The sequence below is a fragment of the Barbus barbus genome (assembly GCF_936440315.1).
Source record: "Barbus barbus genome assembly, chromosome: 17".
NCBI classification, from domain to species: domain Eukaryota; kingdom Metazoa; phylum Chordata; class Actinopteri; order Cypriniformes; family Cyprinidae; genus Barbus; species Barbus barbus.
Genome location: NC_136745.1, coordinates 7,596,230 through 7,615,565, shown reverse-complemented (window position 1 = coordinate 7,615,565; position 19,336 = coordinate 7,596,230). Strand labels below are relative to the sequence as shown.

The following is a 19,336-nucleotide window of genomic DNA, read 5'->3' as shown; positions in this document are numbered from 1 at the left end:
TAGAGCCGATCATAATACAACAACAAATAATAATAATTATTATTCAGATATATAATAATATAATAACAATAATACTATCGCTAGTGATAAAAGGCGAAGTTCGCAGAGGGACTTTTATTTTGAAGTTCTCTACATCTTTAAGCGCACACATCCGGAACTGAATTTTTTCCATTTTTGGGTTGCTGTTAAAATTGTATCCATTTGATATCAGAGTTTCTTCAGTATATTAAATAAACGCATACTAATCTCCTTATGGGTGTGCACGGGGTGATGGCAGATGAAGAGTCTTTGGATTATTCCGTGCATGAAGCCTGGAATGAGGCCACTAATGTTTACCTGCTGGTTATTCTGGTCAGTTTCGCCCTGCTTATGTACGCCAGAAAGTAAGCGTCCATCATTCATCACACGATCAGTTGAATCTGTTGATGTCAGTCCATTGTAATCTGTGTTACACAGCACGTCTATGATTATAAATCTTCTGTTGTGATCCAGAAATAAGAGGAAGATCATGCGTATATTTACTCTGCCTCCATCAGTGGACAGCTCCTCAGAGTCCAGCTTCTACGACAGTCTGCAGAAGGTCCGGCTGAGACAACAGCTGGACATGTATTCTCTCGGTGGGCTCAGATCATTTTCTGTTTAAATATGTGTTTTTTTGTCCTTTCCAAAATTTACCATCAAAGTACCACGCAGTTTGTGCACTTATTGTTGGCAAAAACTGTAAATTATACGACTAAATAATAATAATAATAACAAAACCCCAGATAGATTATTGTGACAGCTTCTGTGTGAAGGATATATCATATTAAAGCCTTCTATTGTAAATGCATTTGGTTCTATTATTTAATTAATAATGCACATTTAATATCCTTTTTAAAATACATCAAATATAAAATTGTTGCCTTTGATCAGAAATTTATATATATTAAATATTTTTATATTTTTAGCATGTTATTTATTACTCCTGCATCATTACTCCAGTCTTCAGAAATCATACTAATATACTGATTTGCTACTCAAGAAATATTCAGCACAGATGTGCTGCTTAATATTTTTATGGAAACCATGATGCAGTGGGGTAAGTACAATTAAAACAGAAGAAAAGAAAGGCACTTTTATTCAGCAAGGACACGTTAAATTGATTAAACGTGACCGTAGAGACATTATAATGTTTCAAAAAACAAACAAATAAAAAAACTATCTTAAAGAAATGCTGTTCTTTTGAACTTTATTCATTGAAGAATTCTGAAAAAGATAGGTCACGGTTTCCACAAATCAGCAAAAACTGCATTTATGTATTAAGAGCCATAATTAATAACTGAGCAGCAAATAGACTGATATCTGAAGGATCATGTGACACTGAAGCCTGGAGGAATGATGCTTTGCGTCAGAGGAATAAATTACACATTAAAATATATTACAATAGAAAACGGCTTTGGTGAGCATAAGAGACTTGTTTCAAAAACATATTACAATTCCAATTATGCCAAATATAGATATAATCTACCACTCTAATGTTATATAATCTAGATCTTGGAACTTGAAGAGAACATCATGGCACGATTATTATTAATTTTTTACAGTATTTGTGTAATTTGTTGTATTTGTTGTAATCAGGATCTTTTCAAATCCTTGTTTTGTGTTTGTCCCAGCTCGTAAATATGATCAGCAGCAGCAGTCGCAGTCAGAGAGTGTGCAGCTGTCAATGGAGTGATCTGACCAGAGGAGGCGTTCTTCACCCACTAATGCTGCAGATGGGAATAAAGGCTGTGCAGACTTGGAGCTCACAGAGACTTATGATCCAGAGAAGTGGATTGCTGGGGAATAAACATACTGGGTGTAAATTGTTGGATGTTATTTTTATTTGAAGAGCCTTTCTTTTTCTTCTCATCCTTCATCATTCATTGAAAAGGTGGTGTTTTATGACCTTGTGATTTGATTATCTGGGCATCGGTGGACTATGAAACAGACTGCTCTCTGGTGTTGGAAGTTCAATTTGTTGTATGATATCTCAATGTTTCGTTTGTTGACTAACACATTACTTGTACACATCATGAGCACTGTTTGGGATCTGCGTCCAAGCATTTTACCTCTCCTCAAAAACATTGCTACAAAATGCTATTTAAGGTTTAAGATGTTGAAAATACTGTACACTGATTGTGTTGTGCTTGCTAGGTACCTTTTCTCCGATGTCTCATATTGCCCTCTAGTGCTAGATTGCATGCATGTCAGTTGTTTTAGGCTGACCTATAAAGATGAACCTGCTTAAAATAAAGATTTTAATATTGAAAACATATTACTGAGTTTTAATTTTGAAAGTGACTGCATTCAATACCTGGCAAGACATGCATCACTATTACTATTTCTCATATACCGGGTTTGTGGACGTGCTGTAAGAAAGCGCTTCCTGATCACAAATAATTATAGTATATTATAAACATTATCCATCACAATTTCCACACACCGCACTGCACTGGAAGTAGTGATGACATGCAATAAAATGGGGCAAAAATCCCAAAGATTTACATTTAAGGAAGGATCTGAATCAAATTTATAAATCAGAATATCATGAAGCATGGAGGTGGGGAACATCATATAATTTGGGATATTAAGTAACCACCTAGAATGCCACGGCAAACAACCGTGCATCATGCTGGCAACTCTTGTATGGGCAAGCACCACTCACTTTCTTCAAGTGTTAAAATGTAGTTTTTTTTCTCGTTTCAAAAACATTGGGTGAACAAAGTGCAATAAATGAGTCCAAGTGATACCGAAGTGAGAAATGAAAAACATGGAGTGAGAAATAAAAAGTTAAAAGGTGTGAGAGAGAATCACAATCTTGGCCGGTCTCGATTTTGTTTTAGCTGCTTTGTTCTAATCGTTTATTTTTTTTCTTTTATGCCACTCTTCCATCATTCTCTAGCTTCTGATCCGCTCTGGTATCATTTCCCCAGATGAATCACAGAAAGCTAAAGAAATGATGCCTCGCCTCGCCTTAGTCATCTGCCTCCCCCACCCTCTGCTTGCTCTTATGCTTTCCCTCAGGTCTCTATGGAAATAAGATGAACAAACTCTTTTCTTTATCATTTTTCAACCTCCAATAATTCTACAGTATATCTGCCTTTGCCTTTTATCTTAAGCCCTGAGAGTCTCATTGCCAAGCGTACACTGTTAGAACACAAAAAGGGAATTTTTGAAGAATCCTCATGCAGCTTTTTCCATATCTGCCAAGAATCACAACAGCAGTCCATATGACTCATGTGCTATATTCCAAGTCCTCTGAAGTCAATAGCTTGTGTGAGAATTTTTTTTTTTTTTCACAAAAGCTCTAAAAACAAATATGGAATAAGGTGACAGGTTTTACGACACTGATGTTTGGTCAAAAACACAAGAACCAGCGGTGTTTATTGGTGCCACTGACGTCAAAAAGCATCTTATTTTATCTGCTTCATGAGGACTGTTTTCTGAAGCTTTTTTATTCTTTTTGTCTCTTGACAAACATATAAACATATAAAAGAGCTGTGGCAAGATTCTTCAAATTCCTCTTTTTGTGTTCCATATGGGTTTGGAACGACATGAGGGTGAGTAAATAATGGCAGAATTTTCATTTTTGGGTGAACTGTTGCTTTAACACTTAAATAACACATTATACCTCCTTCTGTCTCTCTCTTTTTCCTTTTTTTCGGTCTCACCCCGCCTATTGTTTAACAAACACACAGACAACTGAATTCCAGGTATTAATGCATGCCATGCATCAACACAAATCCTAACCGTTCGTTCTGCATCCATTTGCAAGCTCAAACCAGAAAAAATTATCAATAAACCTGAGGAAAAATAAACCAGAAGGGCTGAGGAGCAATGTTCATGGCCACTGGATTTCAACACGTTCATCAGCGTATGGTTGATGTTTACAGTCTGGGTGTCGTCCTCTGCTCTGTCTCAATCCACTGTGCTGTTCTGAGACCTGTGGCTGCTTGAAGCCCAGACAGATGTAAACATGGCCTGACCGCATGCACTGGCCCCAGGCCAGCATCTGGCAAAAACAGCCTGGAATGTCAGTGCCACGACCCCGGCTCCCTCTCTCTGGGTTTTTACACGCAGTTACACTGGCCCACTGCCACAAGGCTCACAAACCGGTCAATGTTAAACAGAATCACTTTATTTAAAGGCATGACACAAGAAGGTTGTGATCTGCTTATTCAACATGCTTCTGAATAGTACAAACGTTTATAAATGCTGTGAGTCAGCAACATTTGAGTTGAAATAACTGTTTATGAAACCGCAGCACTCAGAATGTGAATGCATTATGCTACTTTCTCTTTAGAGTAACATCCAAACCTGTTACTAGGTACAGACGTTGAGATTATTATTTAATGTGGCTGTCCCCTCTGCTTTTTATAATGTTCAAAAAGCTTCAGAGAGCACTCAGTCTTGGAGGTCATATATTACGTCACATCTAAATTTATATTGCACAGTTTGATCAGATACCTTATCAGTACTAGGCATGCTTCATTGTTTTTATACAACAGTTCAATCAAAAAGAAATTACATTTTAGACACAATAGTTTTGCTCAGCCAATGAAAATAGTTCCAAACAAACAAATCCATAGCATAATTGGATCTCAGAGCAACACACAGTAGTGGCGTTCATGAATGACTCAGTGGTTTTGAACAAATCTGTTTACTGAATGATTCGATGACTCACTAAAAGACTGTTAGCTGTTTCGTTCAGGAATTAATTTCCATTTTTTTTTAAAACTGATTGAGTGTATGATTCAGTGAGGTGAGGCGAGGCGAGGTGAGGCAAGGCAAGTTTGCACATTTCATACACAATGGTAATTCAAAGTGCTTTACATAAAACAAAGTAAAATAATCATATAAAAATAATCACAACAATAAAACCAGAAATTTAAAAACGTTAAATTTTTTTTAAAATGAATTTAGAATGGTAGAATGGTAAATGAATGGTAGGTGAATGATTCAATGACTTACTCATAAAGACTGTCTGCTGTTTAGTTCATAAACTGATCGACAATTTAAAATGAATTGCTGAGTAAATGATTCAGTGACTCACTCATACACACTGTTAGCTGTTTTGTTCAGGAATTAATTTCCATAAAAAAAAAAACTGATTAAGTGAATGATTTAATGACTCACTCATAAAGACTGTTAGCTGTTTCGTTCAGGAATGCATCGCCATTTAAAAAAAGGTTGAGTTAATGATTCAATGACTCCCTCATAAGGACTGTCATCTGTTTAGTTCATGAACTAATCGGCATTTATTTTTGAATGAACTGCTGGGTGAATGATTCAACGACTCACTCATAAAGACTTATAGCTGTTTAGTTCGTAAACTAATCAGCGGTTTTAAATGAATTGGTGAGTGAATAATTCAACGACTCACTCATAAAGACTTATAGCTGTTTCGTTCAGGAATAAATGTAAATTTTTTAAAAAAATTGGTTGAGTGAGTGATTCAATGACTCACTCATAAAGACTCTTAGCTGTGTCATTCAGGCATGAAGCTGGATAAACTAATGATTCAATGACTCACTCATAGAAAGACAGTCACTAGCTATTTGTCTGTTAGTTAACATTTTTCAGTAGCCCACACTGCTTATATGGCACCAAAAACCAACCAATTTTACTGCCGTAATACATATTATATATTTCTCTCTTAACAGGAGATGACATGATTTCATTCATTAAATGATTGGACTGTGAAAAGTGATTTCTATACGACAGGTAGTTGGAGGGAAGGTGTAGAAAAATAAAAGTGCTTGGTGACGTCAGCCAGTAATTGAAAGGGAAATTCAATTTTTTTTTTGTGGAGTAACATGCAGAAATGGATTGTACACAGTAACAAGAGGAAATAAACAGAGTAAATTATTTAGATTTTGTTGCCTTTAAAAGGTATTTTATGCATTTCCGATGCCCTTACAGAAATTAGAGACTTATTAGGATTCCTCTGTTTGAATCATACACCGGGACAAATATGGGTCACAATGAAATACCCAACACTGTGCCAAAACCTGAGCTTCTCTCTCCCTCCCTGTTTCATTTCTCCACATCGCTTTCTTCTTTCAAAGGCATCCGCGTCGCACAGAAGCGCAAGTCTGTGTGTGTTTCCATGCTGCGTGTCTCTGTATCCAAGCGCAGATGAGACATGACAAGCTCCTTCATCCTCCCCTCCGCTCTAGCATTGTGGGGCCAAGCGCTTTGCCTTTCTCATCTTCATTCCACCATTCTTTTCTCTTTTTTTCACACTTTTTCTTTATGTCACAGGTGGAAACAAGACATGACTGGGAATGAAAGAGAACAGGCGCTAATTAGAGAAGGGGGACTGGGACAAAGAGACTGGAATAATAAGACGTTTAAAACAGGGAACTCTAATCTGGGAGGATTGGAAACGAGGCTGACTGGTGGTCGCTTTCTTTTCCTTCTCGCAGAGCAGAAGGATCAAAAGAGGAACACAGCTCTTTTCAACTGTCTTGTTTCCGTGTTTTTCTTTTGTCAAACATCGAGACCCTTTAAACCAACAGAGTTGAACAAAACGAAAGCTGTAGTCTCGTGTGTCCTTGTGGTATCCAAAAGGATTTCAGCATCAGGTTCATCAGATAATGAGAGAGGGCCGTTTTGGAGCCGGTTCCTCTCCAGGGTCTTGCTTCTGTTTCTGCTTCTGTTTCTTCTGAAAAGAAGTGATTGAGAAAGCGTCTCCGGCTCTCATCGTCTCCCTGAGGTCAACTGCTCTTCACACCAAAGTTCCACAAAGCCTCCTAAAGCGCAGAGCTATTAGTCATGTGTGTGGTTTCAGGTCTGTCTTAAGAAGAGCCCCTCGGGGACTTCTGCGCCGGGGCAGACGGCTCCGGTCACTGGCAGAGAACAGTCCAGGTATGACCCAGGTTTCTGTCTGACCACCAGCCTCCGTGGAGCCAAGACCTGAAGAACAAACACAAGAGACCCAGGCTGAACCGCCTCTCTGGCCCCCACTCAGACTCTATCCACGGGGCCCGTCATCACACGTATGGACTGCCGTATGAATGCTAGCCATGGCTCCGCCGCAGGCTCCATTTCACCTCATGCTTTCTGCAATAAACAACAAGAGGAGAATTGAAAAGCCACAGTCACTTATGGCAAGCCAAGAAGACAGCTCAGTCAATATTTGCCTCAGCTGTGAAATGGACACAAGAAGGAGAACTCAGGATGGGTTGATCTGACGAAAAGCCAGACATTTTTATTACCCAAGAGATGATAGTTTGTCTATTTATCTATTACCACATAAATTGATAATTCAGTAAATAGCTTAAGTAAATAACTTTAATTTATTTACTGTTAGTGAAATCAAATGGTGTTCATACAGGTAATGTGAGTTCAGGTTTTGCTCACGTCAGTAACCAGTCCACTCCCTGAGTTTATTTTTTGTCATTACCTGTTTTTTTTTAAAAAATTTTATATTATATTATTTTATATCTGTGCCTCTAATATGGCCAGTTAAATTCAATTAAATATTAAATGGTTTCAATAAAATAAAATAAGAGAGAGATATATATATATATGTGTGTGTGTGTGTATATATACAGTATATATATATATATATATATATTTACATGCCAGTTTTTAACCAATGTTTTACCCTAAAACCTAAAGTCTTATAATCTGCTTCATTGCTTCTTCTCATGACTATTTTCCCTCTGTTTTTCTTTTCTTCCCATCTACTCATAGTTTTCATGGTTTGAACTCTCTCTCCTGTAGTTTCAGAAGTGTGGTGTATACCATATTGACACAGACAGACTGCCTCTTGTCTATTTGTTGTTAGTGGTTTCTATGCTTACTCTTCTAACCTCAAGTATTTCTTTGGACAGTGCTATAAACCTCTGTCAGCTGCAGTCGTATCAGGAAGAGTGAGAAACTTGTCTTTTTCTGTGGGCACTGGTGCAGTCGATGAGAGACAGGTGGTCGTGTGGTCATATGGCGGTCAGCACCCAAAATCAAGCTTCTGGGAGTTCCAGAGGTGCACTGGGCCAGGGAAACTAGAGCTGGTTGACATTTTCAAGTTTGTTGTTGGAAATTTCCCATCAGTGGCGAGTAGCTCTTTGTAGATTGGTTTTGTGGTTCTGCTGATGGTTAAAGAGGGTAAAGTCCATCTCACATATACACTACACTAAATGGCCCAACATACACAAGTGCAGGTGAGGCCAAGATCGTGGCACTACATCTAAAGTTTGTGTCCTTTCAAAGTAGGCTCTTCATCTGCATTCTTGTACATAAGCACAATTTTATTATTAACGTGTCCAGGCTTCTTACACCGTGTCCTAATTACACGCGATGTGACAAGATTCCAGTGACAAGCAATTTGGGTGTACACACCAGACGCGACGCGACAGAATCAATGAAATATCACAGCCAATCAAAAGCATGTGTGGGCGGGCCTTCTCTGGAAGCACACTGCACTCGTAACAAAATGGATAACCCGAGCCATGAACTCTTCTTGCGGCTACCATCAGGCAGACGGTACCGCAGCATCAGGACCCGAACCAGCAGAACACGAGACAGCTTCTTCTCGCAGGCCAACAGACTGCTGAACTCCAGATAGCAACGATACTCACCCACCTACCCCTACCTCACACTGGATTCCATATACACACCAGCCACACTGACTCTGACAGCACTGTAGCTTGTCTTGCACTGCACAGCGTAGAACACATGCAGCTCCATCTTCGTCTGCAATAACAACTACTGCACTGAACTTCACAGTAAACAGTATACATTACTGTAAGCCAATATAAAAGCTATACATACATATACTGTATACATACACAAGTCTCTTGTGTATATTATGGAAATATGTGTATTGTATACTGTGTACAATTGTCCATTGTTTATTGTATATTGTGCAAATGTGTATATTGTGTTAAGTGTGTATATTGTTGTATAAATGTTGTTTATGTATATTGTACATTTTTCATATCTTGTTGCTTGTACTGCCATGGCACATAGTCTTGAACCTAAGAATTTCACCATCGGTACACTTGTGTACATGATGTGTGACAATAAAGAGATTTGATTTGAAACTCTGAGACTTTTAAGGCAGTCGCTATGTGAAAACCTGGTCCCACGATGTTTTTGCACAATTTTGGACACAGAAGGCCACTAAATGGGAATTAAATATTCCATGGAGGGATTTATAAAATATTTAAAAATATATACATGGGTAACTCGAAGCGAGGGTTTACAGATCACAACGCAAGCGGGAGAAGTCTCATATTACGGTCGGTCATCACGATCGCGGATGACAACATGCAGGATCAACACTGTGCATCGCAGGCTACGATTAAATTAATGGACATTTAACCAGTTTAATATGGAGAGACACTGAAATGTAGACCTTTGTTTATGTGTTTTTGACCTACACTGTACAAGACGTGAGAACAGTCCGCTATTTAGGTTTGTACGTTAGCATGGACTCGCTAACTTTAACCTTAGCTAGTTGTAGCCAGAGATACCTTGCTAAAGCACAAGATAACATTAACGTGGAAAATTGTAACTTAATGAATGCATGACCACCAGAAAATGAACGTTTTTGTCTTCATTTGTATTGGGGTTGAATACTTAGGGACATTTTGCTCTGTTTTCTTTGGATTCAGGAAATGTAATAAAATAAATTATATTGCCCATCCTCTCAGAATACCTGGAATCAGTGTTACAAGTAAGGCACATCGTTTTTCCATTTTTGAAGCAAAAAACCCCCATAAAACTGATGCAAGCTTCAGATCTTCTAATGTTTCTCTATGGCGCTGAAACCTAAACATGTCCGAGTTCTGCTCCCTGTGCAACTGATACTCGACTGCCATGGGCTAATCTGCATTCGAGGGGAGGGGCTTACCGATAGGTCAATTTTCTTGCTAGTACGAACAGTAGATCATGCTCTAGATCAAAACAAGCAAGCTAATTTTCAATACAATCTACAGTGTTGTGAAAAAGTGTTGGGCCCCTTCCTGATTTTTTATTTTATTGCATGTTTGTCACACTTTAATGTTTCAGATCATCAAACAAATTTAAATATTAATCAAAGATAACACAAGTAAACACAACATGCAGTTTTTAAATGAAGGTTTTTTTTTTAAAAACAAAATCCAAACCCACATGGTCCTGTGTGAAAAAGTGTTTTCAGTGTTCATGACTCCACCATAAGAAAGAGACTGGGCAAAAATGGCCTGCATGGCAGAGCAAGACGAAAACCGCTGCTGAGCAAAAACAACATAAAGGCTCGTCTCAGTTTTGCCAGAAAACATCTTGATGATCCCCAAGACTTTTAGGAAAATACTCTGTGGACTGACGAGACAAAAGTTTAACTTTTTGGAAGGTGTGTGTCCCATTACATCTGGCGTAAAAGTAACACAGCATTTCAGAAAAGTATCATCATACCAACAGTAAAATATGGTGGTGGTAGTGTGATGGTCTGTGGCTGTTTTGCTGCTTCAGGACCTGGAAGACTTGCTGTGATAAATGGAAGCATGAATTCAGCTGTCTACCAAAAAATCCTGAAGGACAATGTCCGGCCATCTGTTTGTGACCTCAAGCTGAAATGAACTTGGGTTCTGCAGCAGGACAATGATCCAAAACACACCAGCAAATCCACCTCTGAATGGCTGAAGAAAAACAAAATGAAGACTTTGGAGAGGCCTAGTCAAAGTCCTGACCTGAATCCTATTGAGATGCTGTGGCATGACCTTAAAAAGGTGGTTCATGCTCGAAAACCCTCCAATGTGGCTGAATTACAACAATTCTGCCAGGATGAGTGGGCCAAAATTCCTCCACAGCGCTGTAACAGACTCATTGCAAGTTATCGCAAACGCTTGATTGCAGTTGTTGCTGCTAAGGGTGGCCCAACCAGTTATTAGGTTTAGGGGGCAAGCACTTTTTCACACAGGGCCATGTGGGTTTGTATATTGTTTTCCCTTCATAATAAAAAACTTCAATCAAAAACTGCATGTTGTGTTTACTTGTGTTATCTTTGATTAATATTTAAATTTGTTTGATGATCTGAAACATTAAAGTGTGACAAACATGCAAAAAAAAAAAAAAAAATCAGGAAGGGGCCAACACTTTTTCACAACACTGTATATATTTAATTCCATTTTAAACATATATACATTTCAGTCTATATATTTCAACGTGTAAATAATCAGTGTTTTTGAAAAGTACACGTTTAGGCTATACCCCAGAGCATGATGCAAGAGGGAACCTACAATTACTAGTTCAGCCAAAAATTACAATTCTGTCATTAATTACTCAACCGCATGTTGTTCCAAACCCGTAAAACCTTTGTTCATCTTCAACACAAATTAAGATATGTTTGATGAAATCCGAGAGCTTTCTGACCCTCAATAGACAGCGATGCAACCGACACGTTCAAGGCCCAGAAAGGTAGTAAGGACATTGTTAAAATAGTCTATGCGACATCAATGGTTCAAGCTTAATTTAATGAAGCTATGAGAATACTTTTTGTGCGCAAAGAAAACTAAAATAACTTCATTCAACAATTTAATTCTCTTCTGTGTCAGTCTTCAACACGTGTTGCATACATGCATCATGGTACTCTCCTGAACGTGCCGCGGAGATGGACCCGGAAGAGAAGAAATCATTGAATAAAGTCATATTTTATTTTATGTTAACATACAGTATACCAATTACATACTGCATGTTAACATAACTAAAAATTAGTGAATGGCGTTCTGTTTCATGTTGATTAATTAGCAGAAGTTACTCCACCACCTACATGTGATGACATTAATGACAGCTATATATTTTTGAACCAGCGTTGTTCAAATGACAGAGGTGCAACCATGTTTCTACAGGATTGGTTAATCACTAATACATTTTTCAAACAATGGATCCTATTGTAGTAGTAGATAAGTTGGTCCACTAGGTGGCAACACTCAAAGTTTGGCTACTGCTTTTAAAAATTCTATGAAGAAGAAGATGTAAAATAGCATCGTAAACAAAAAACAACAAAAGATGAAGATGTCAGGAGGTCAGAAGGAACTTGACTTTGCACTCGAGTTTGAAAACAAATAAAGCATGCATTTGAAAAGAGTAATGACTGGCTGTTCAAGAAAAAGGAAAAGGAAAACCCATATATGGAGATGTTTGGGCGTGTATTATCGTACTTGCAAACTGTGCACATTCTCTAAATCTGCGCTGCTTTTGTGACTTTTCTGCACACATACAGTAAGTTATAACATTTGTGTGAAATAGTGAATGGGACCCTTTAAGCTTTGAGGCCCAAGCCAAGGCCATGTTCATGTGGATTTTAGTAGTCTCAGGACCAAGACCACCAGATTTACTAGGGTGGAATGGGCGCATTGCCAACAAAAGACCCATACTGTATCTAACCCCATATGTGATCACAAAATCTGCTGCCTATAGTTGTAGCATGTGTCACTTGAATGGCTCAGTGAAGGACCACATCTAAGGGGACCGCACCCTCTCATGACAATCAAACCCGGATATCCTGTCGTTATGTTTTACACTTCCCTCATTTGTGCTGCACATGTTTCAGTTTCTGATATTCACGTTTCTTCCATTAAGAATCCTTTACAAGCTCCAGAGGCTCATTAAAAAGCAAATGTTGTTCCACTTCCTGTACGGTTCCACCTGTTTTCTGGAAACGGGGAATGAGAAAGAAGGCAAAAAGGGACTTTGAGGGTTTTTCACTCCAGTGAATGTGTCCAGGGCGGGTTGAGGATTGGCCAGACAGACACAGGACAGTCTTGGCACTTTTCAGTTTGGCCCACTCTTTGATTTAGAGCCACTCTGACGGCCATGTTTCTTTGATGAGGCCTGTCGGTACGGTTTAGCTCCAGCCAACTCTTCTTGACAATCGATCCTGTCCTCAGGGCACATCCCTGGTCCTCAACGTGCTTTCAGTCACACAGCTGTTTACGCTGTGAACTGACTTGGTCTCTCGGTCCGGGGGCAAGAATGAGGATGTGAACCACAATCTTTAATGGTGCTGAGAGAGAAGGAGCAGGAGATCTGAGTCGCTTGTTGAGGTTTCGACTTGGACCCACTAACTGCTGTTCTACGACTTAAATGAGTCTTTCCCAGTAAGCAGACATTCATTGCCAAGACATCTGTGAAAAAAGCATCATCTGGAATGCATTATGTTCTATTTTAAGTGTCATATTTGTCTACAAACATCTGATACACATCTGCACTGGTGATTACAAGGAGTCAGCTCTAAAAATATGCATAAACAGCGTCTTAAAGGTTTTGTGATCTGTTCTCTCAAATCACTTTCAGAACTACTGAGAATCACGTGACCACACTTCATTTATATATATATATATATATGCATAGCTAAGGACTTAATTTGGACAGTTTTAAAGGATTTTGTCAATATTTTGATTTTTTTGCACCCTCAGATTCCAGATTTTCAAATAATTGTATCTCGGCCATATGTTGTCCGATCCTAACAAACCATACATCAATGGAACGATTATTTATTCAGCTTTCAGATGGTCTATAATGAATGAATTATAAAGGCCTATCACCTTACAGGTAACATATATGGCAACATTATTTTTGATATAGGGCAATATATGTCATTAGAATTACAGGAATTTTATTTTATTTTTTTTAAATAAAATAAATATTTTATACAGGATAAAGCTTTAAAATTTGAGACAAGTCTCTTATGCTAACAAAGCGGTATTTATTTGATCAAAAATACAGTATAGGCAGTAATATTGTGAAATATTATTATAGTTTATTATTTTAATATTTTTTTATAATGTATTCCTGATCAAAGCTGAATTTTCAGCATCATTACTCCAGTCTTCAGTGTCACATGATCCTTCAGAAATCATTCTAATATACTGATTTGCTGCTCGAGAAACATTTCTAATGATCAGTATTAAAAATAGCTGTTCTGCTTAATATTTTTGTGGAAAGTGATGCATTTTGTGAGAATTCTTTGGAAAAGTAAGTTTTAGAAATCTTTTGTAACATTATAAATGTCTCTGTCAGCTTTGATTAATTTAACGTATGCTTGCTAGTGAAAACAACAACAAAACAAAACACAAAAAAGAGACCTTGAGCTGGGACTCAAATCATTTGATGCACAGGTGCACAATAAAAATACATTTTAAATGATATAATGCCATTGAATGATCTGACATTTGAAAATAACATCTTGCATAGTGTATGTAAACACACATATTTTGAATGTTTGCTATCAGGGATCACACACAAACCATACCAATGTACTTTTGCACTGCTCTACATACAGAGCGATGGAATTCAACCAACACAGCTTCTGAAATAACTTTTGTTTCACTTTGAGGAGAAAAACAGGACCGTGCTGATGGCGCTCTATAAATATGAGTGTGATGGGTGAGTGCGGTTAGCCATAATTACCAGCCTCTTAAACTCTGGCTGAGCTAAACTATCTGCCTGCTGCCCCGCACACACATGAACACATGCCATCGAGGATGTAAACTGTGTTTTTCACTCCATTTTCACAACACTTGTCTAGAACAATAAAAGACCTGTTAAAACGTGTTACATAATGCCGTCTCTTTTAAAAATAACTTGTTTTTCCGTTGCACAAGTTTACAGACAATAACCTTTTTTTGTAAATCGTGTTTTTCAGACAGACAGACTTAATGACGTCAGATCTGCAGAGCCAAGATTTCCAGAACTGGAACCATTTATTTTGGTTTTCTGCGAGTTGATTATCTCAGGATATTTATGGTGCACTGAGTGACTTCTTTGATTCTAGCGCTCATTTATTGCTTTTGGACAACAGACGTGTGTGTTTTACAGCACATCTATCTATCTAAATGTTACATATAAACTTCTGCCCTACTTTTGCGATGAATTGTGTGTGTGATTGTGAAGAGAGAAACAGAGAGAGACAAAAGAAGACAAATAAACACATGGCCAGTAACTCACACTACACAGGATCTGTCTGGAAACACATGCAGGCTTTATTTTTGAAGAGAATTTGTGGAATTGTTGTAGATTTTTTTTGGTACAACACATCTGGTTATATTTTACTCATTTGGAATTTGGTTTCTTAGAAATGTCTGCATCATAATCTCATAAACAAAACATATAATTATCAATTTGTCACAGTTTCGCCTTTTTGTCCTTGAGAGATTGCCATTGAGATATTAAAAAATGTCTTTACAAACAGAAAAGTTATTAAACATTTCCACCACTGATGCAACACATTACCGTTCTGGTTTCACAATTAGTTTTTATGGATGTTCTTCAATTTTAGAACTTCTATCAGCAATCATGAAACATTGGTTTAGTACAGATACCCTGTAAAACAAAAAGTTGAGCCAACTTAAGATTTTAAGGTAACCAGCTTCAGCATATTTTTGAGTTTTATCAACTTGTTGTTTTAAGCTTATACAACCAAAAACAGAATCTCCTACAAAAATAAGTTGAGAGAACTCAAAAATCTGCTGAAGCTGGTTGCCTTAAAATATTAAGTTGGCTCAACTATTTTTTTTTTACAGTGTAGTACAGTTTTTGTACAGTTTTTTTTTCTTATAGATATTTTGCTTTTGCAAGAATGGGAACATTCTAGACATTTCTGGAACATTCCAGAACATTGTGGGACTAGTCATAAAAGACAAAAATCATCCAACATACAGTTCTGAAGTTTTGCACGACTCGCTTTTGGTAACTGTATATGTAAAACTCAGTATTGCATGTAATTTTTATGCAAGAGTAATAACATATTAGCTTGTATGAGTTGTCGCTATATATTTTTTCGTTTTCATGAGCACAGAAAGTATTCAGCATGTCAAACTTCCCAAAGGAACATTAAAAATAAAAGGAAAACTAAATCTTAGTTATTGAACACTTAGACCTTTTGTGACAACAAGCTTTATAATATAATATCTGAGCCTTGATTTAACACACCTGTGTTTGCTTGTTACCCAACAGCTTTTACAAAAAGATGACAATATTGGAGGAAGGACAGAATCCACAAGCATTGCATTTCAAGCCAGTTTTGAACATGATGTTAGAAAACATCATACAAATTCACTGCCAAAATATTTGTGTCATTGGATGTTTGGCTAGACTCTTATCCACTTTATTGTTCGATGCAGAAATAAGTTGTTTTCTGTGAATGACTCTGTTATTCTTCTCGTTATTTCCCTGCAGCGGCTAATGAACCAGAGTTTAGTAAAGATTAAATCTGTTTGTGCCACAAACCAGTGAGTTCATAATTAAGATAATACGTTAGTAAGACCACAGCAAAACGAGCTGTTTTTACAGCTAAAACCGAAAAAGACCGGAAGCCAGACACATTAAATTTACAAATGGCCCAAATCGCTCTTACAGGAAAAATAACACTGAACTGAGCACTTTGGACTACTTCCTGTGTGACAACGTATTATGGAAATAATATTTAAAAAGAATGTACTTAAGTGTGAACGGAATGTAATGTTTTCAGACACTTAATTACATGTTATTTACAATTAAATTAAAATGGTCTAAATATATTAAATGCAATTAGCTGGACTTTAGAGTTATTTTTGACCCACTTAACTAAGACTAAAGAGCATATTTATATGTAATTCTTTATAACTACTTCTATTATTTTTTTTAAATATGGCTAAAGTGAATGACAAGCTTTTAAACTAAAATATATAATATATAATATATTTTACACATTTGTAATGGTGAAGCTGTATTTAGTGTATTTATAATATTTTTTGCTTTAAATGTCAAATAACACATTATAGTTAAAATTATAAGTCAACACATCAAAACAAGTGTACTTTTTTAAAGCATGACAAAAGAGTATTAAAACAATGATTTAAAATGCACGTTAAAACTTTTTAATTCGACATTTTAAAAGTGTACTTGAAGTAAGTGTACTTTAAGAAAAGCATTCAGGAAAGTGTGCTCTCTTTAAGTACACTTAAATGGCCTTTTATATCATTATTAATATTAAGGGGGCAGTTGTGGCCTATATAGAGAGTTGGACTTGTAACCTGAAGGTCGTGGGTTTGAGTCTCAGGTCCGGCAGGGATTGTAGGTGGGGGGAGTCTCTCCACCCTCAATACCACGACTGAGGTGAGACCCTTGAGCAAGACACCGAACCCAACTGCTCCCCGGGCGCTGCAGCATTGGCTGCCCACTGCTCTGGGCCATCTGGGCAAATTCCGAGTATGGGTCACCATACTTGGCCACACATCACTTCCCTTTCCCCCTTTTTATAGGTTAAAAAAAAAAAATAAAAAATTTTTTTAAGATTTGAAGTGCACATTCAATACAATTAAACACACTTTTTTTTTAGCAAGGGACTCGCACACTAATACTATAACCAATTCGTGCTGCTCTGCCAAGTTTAAAGTGAAGTATTTCCAAGCTGCCTCTTCTACAAGAAAACTACACCACTTTTCTGTTAAGCGGCTTAATTTAAATAATATATCTATATATATTCCAAAACTGTGATGCAGCCCTTGGACCGGGGTCTTTACAAGAGCCTCTTGTTATTTTACACATCCTGTCTCACTTCTCCCTGGAGCCCGCTGGTTTAGGCTAGGCTTAGACTGTGGTCAGATAGACAGGGTCTGTTTCTCTACACACTCCATTTCTGATGTTCTCAGAAGGCTGCTGTTGCGCTGCCTGACTGCCTTATATAACAAGCTCTCATTGACAGGTTTATAATAGCACATAACACACTCATCCTGTGCTGCGTTTGGACGCTGTTACCTGTTTTAAAAGCGTTTGTTTCTGATGATGGAGTGCTTCGTAACACTTGCTATCATAGTTGTGGTCTTCATTGTTTTGTTCTGCACGCTGCTATTGAGTGTGTACTTTGTACTGAGTGTGTGTGTGTGCGTGTGTAACTTCAAGAGGCTTCTCAAAGTCCATTTCTTCAACTGTTCACTACAGTTGAAGAATCAAAGTGCAAGCGGGATCAAAGTGCAAAGCCACTGACTACTCTGCTTCATGTGTGTTCCTCAACATCTGCTCTTCACAGTCATTCCTTTCCTTTCTGACAAACAATTCACACAGTTTGTGATGTTTTCTGACAAAATCAAGATTCTCTCTGAATAAGGATAGACGCTCTGCTCAGAGCTTGTCTTTTAAACGGCAGCGAGACGTTTGGCACTTTGGGTGTGTTATTATTAGAGTGCAGGAGTTGTTAGTGAGTATGAAGGGTGGGAACATTTGAAATCGCTCACATTCTGTTCTCTTTCTGATAATCAAACTTCATTTCAGGCTACATTTCATTTACATTTACATTTATTCATTTAGCTGACGCTTTTATCCAAAGCGACAGGTTATTATGAAATGAGATTTTATTATGTAAGTGCTCCTGTGTAAACCTCTTTGAAGGGTAAAGGGCATTACTGTCTCTTGTAAGTGCTTGGAATTCCATTTTTCCTCTTAAATCATATTTATATCGCTGACAAAAAATATTTTGTATTGCATTAAATTAACGAAGTCGATGTCAACATCAACCCCAACTTTGCTTCAAAATTCTTTACGAGAACTCTTAACTCAACATCACTTGATGTCAAATGGACATCCCTTCCCTGAAGTGACCGTCACGTTTTCCCTTCGCTAACAGACTTCTGTAAGGGTCCTTCGTGAAGGGATTCAGTTGTCCACTTTTGCTTGCTCAAATGACGTCTCCTTCCCGAAGTGCCTTTAAAGGTGCAAAAAAGCCATTTGGAATTCGCTGAGAGTTTCTCCAAACTGTCAGAAAAAATTATGTAGCTGTTTAAAAAAAACAAAAATGTCATGATTAAATTTGTAATCAAATATTTTTGCAGTAGTAGTCGCATCATCATCATCATCATCATCATCATTATCGTCATAATTATTATTATATTAAATAATTTATACAAATTCATAACTCATAATTTCATAATTTTTAATAACAATAATTATTTTATTTCTACTGATTTGTACTAATTTAATTTGCATAATAATAATAATAATAACACCAACTGTATTATTATTATTATTATTATTATTACTATTATTACTTAATTTCTACTCATTTAATATTTAATGAAATATTTAGATGATTAATTAATTAATAAAATGAGTAGAAAATTGAAATGATTCAAAATGAGTATAAATATAATAATCTTAATAATAATAATAATAATAATAATAGTTTCTACTAATTAAATGTTTTATCAAATATTTTGGATAATACTAATAATGAAAAATATTATTTTATCATGTCTGCACATTTCAAATAACGTCTACTTTTTTCTATTATTTAATTTGAATCCAAATATAATATTTTGAATAATTAATAATGATTTACTATTATTATTTT

At 36.9% G+C, this 19,336-nt stretch overlaps 1 protein-coding gene across 1 annotated transcript; it reads left to right on the top strand.

Annotated features, from left to right (window-relative positions):
• Positions 1–131: 131 nt before the first annotated feature.
• Positions 132–2,296, top strand: LOC306883356 (small integral membrane protein 19-like). Its single transcript, XM_079438546.1, has 3 exons — positions 132–383; positions 493–617; positions 1,653–2,296. The coding sequence occupies exons 1-3, from the start codon at positions 253–255 to the stop codon at positions 1,712–1,714; spliced, it is 318 nt and encodes a 105-aa protein (XP_079294672.1). The 5' UTR covers positions 132–252; the 3' UTR covers positions 1,715–2,296.
• The last annotated feature ends 17,040 nt before the right edge of the window (positions 2,297–19,336 follow it).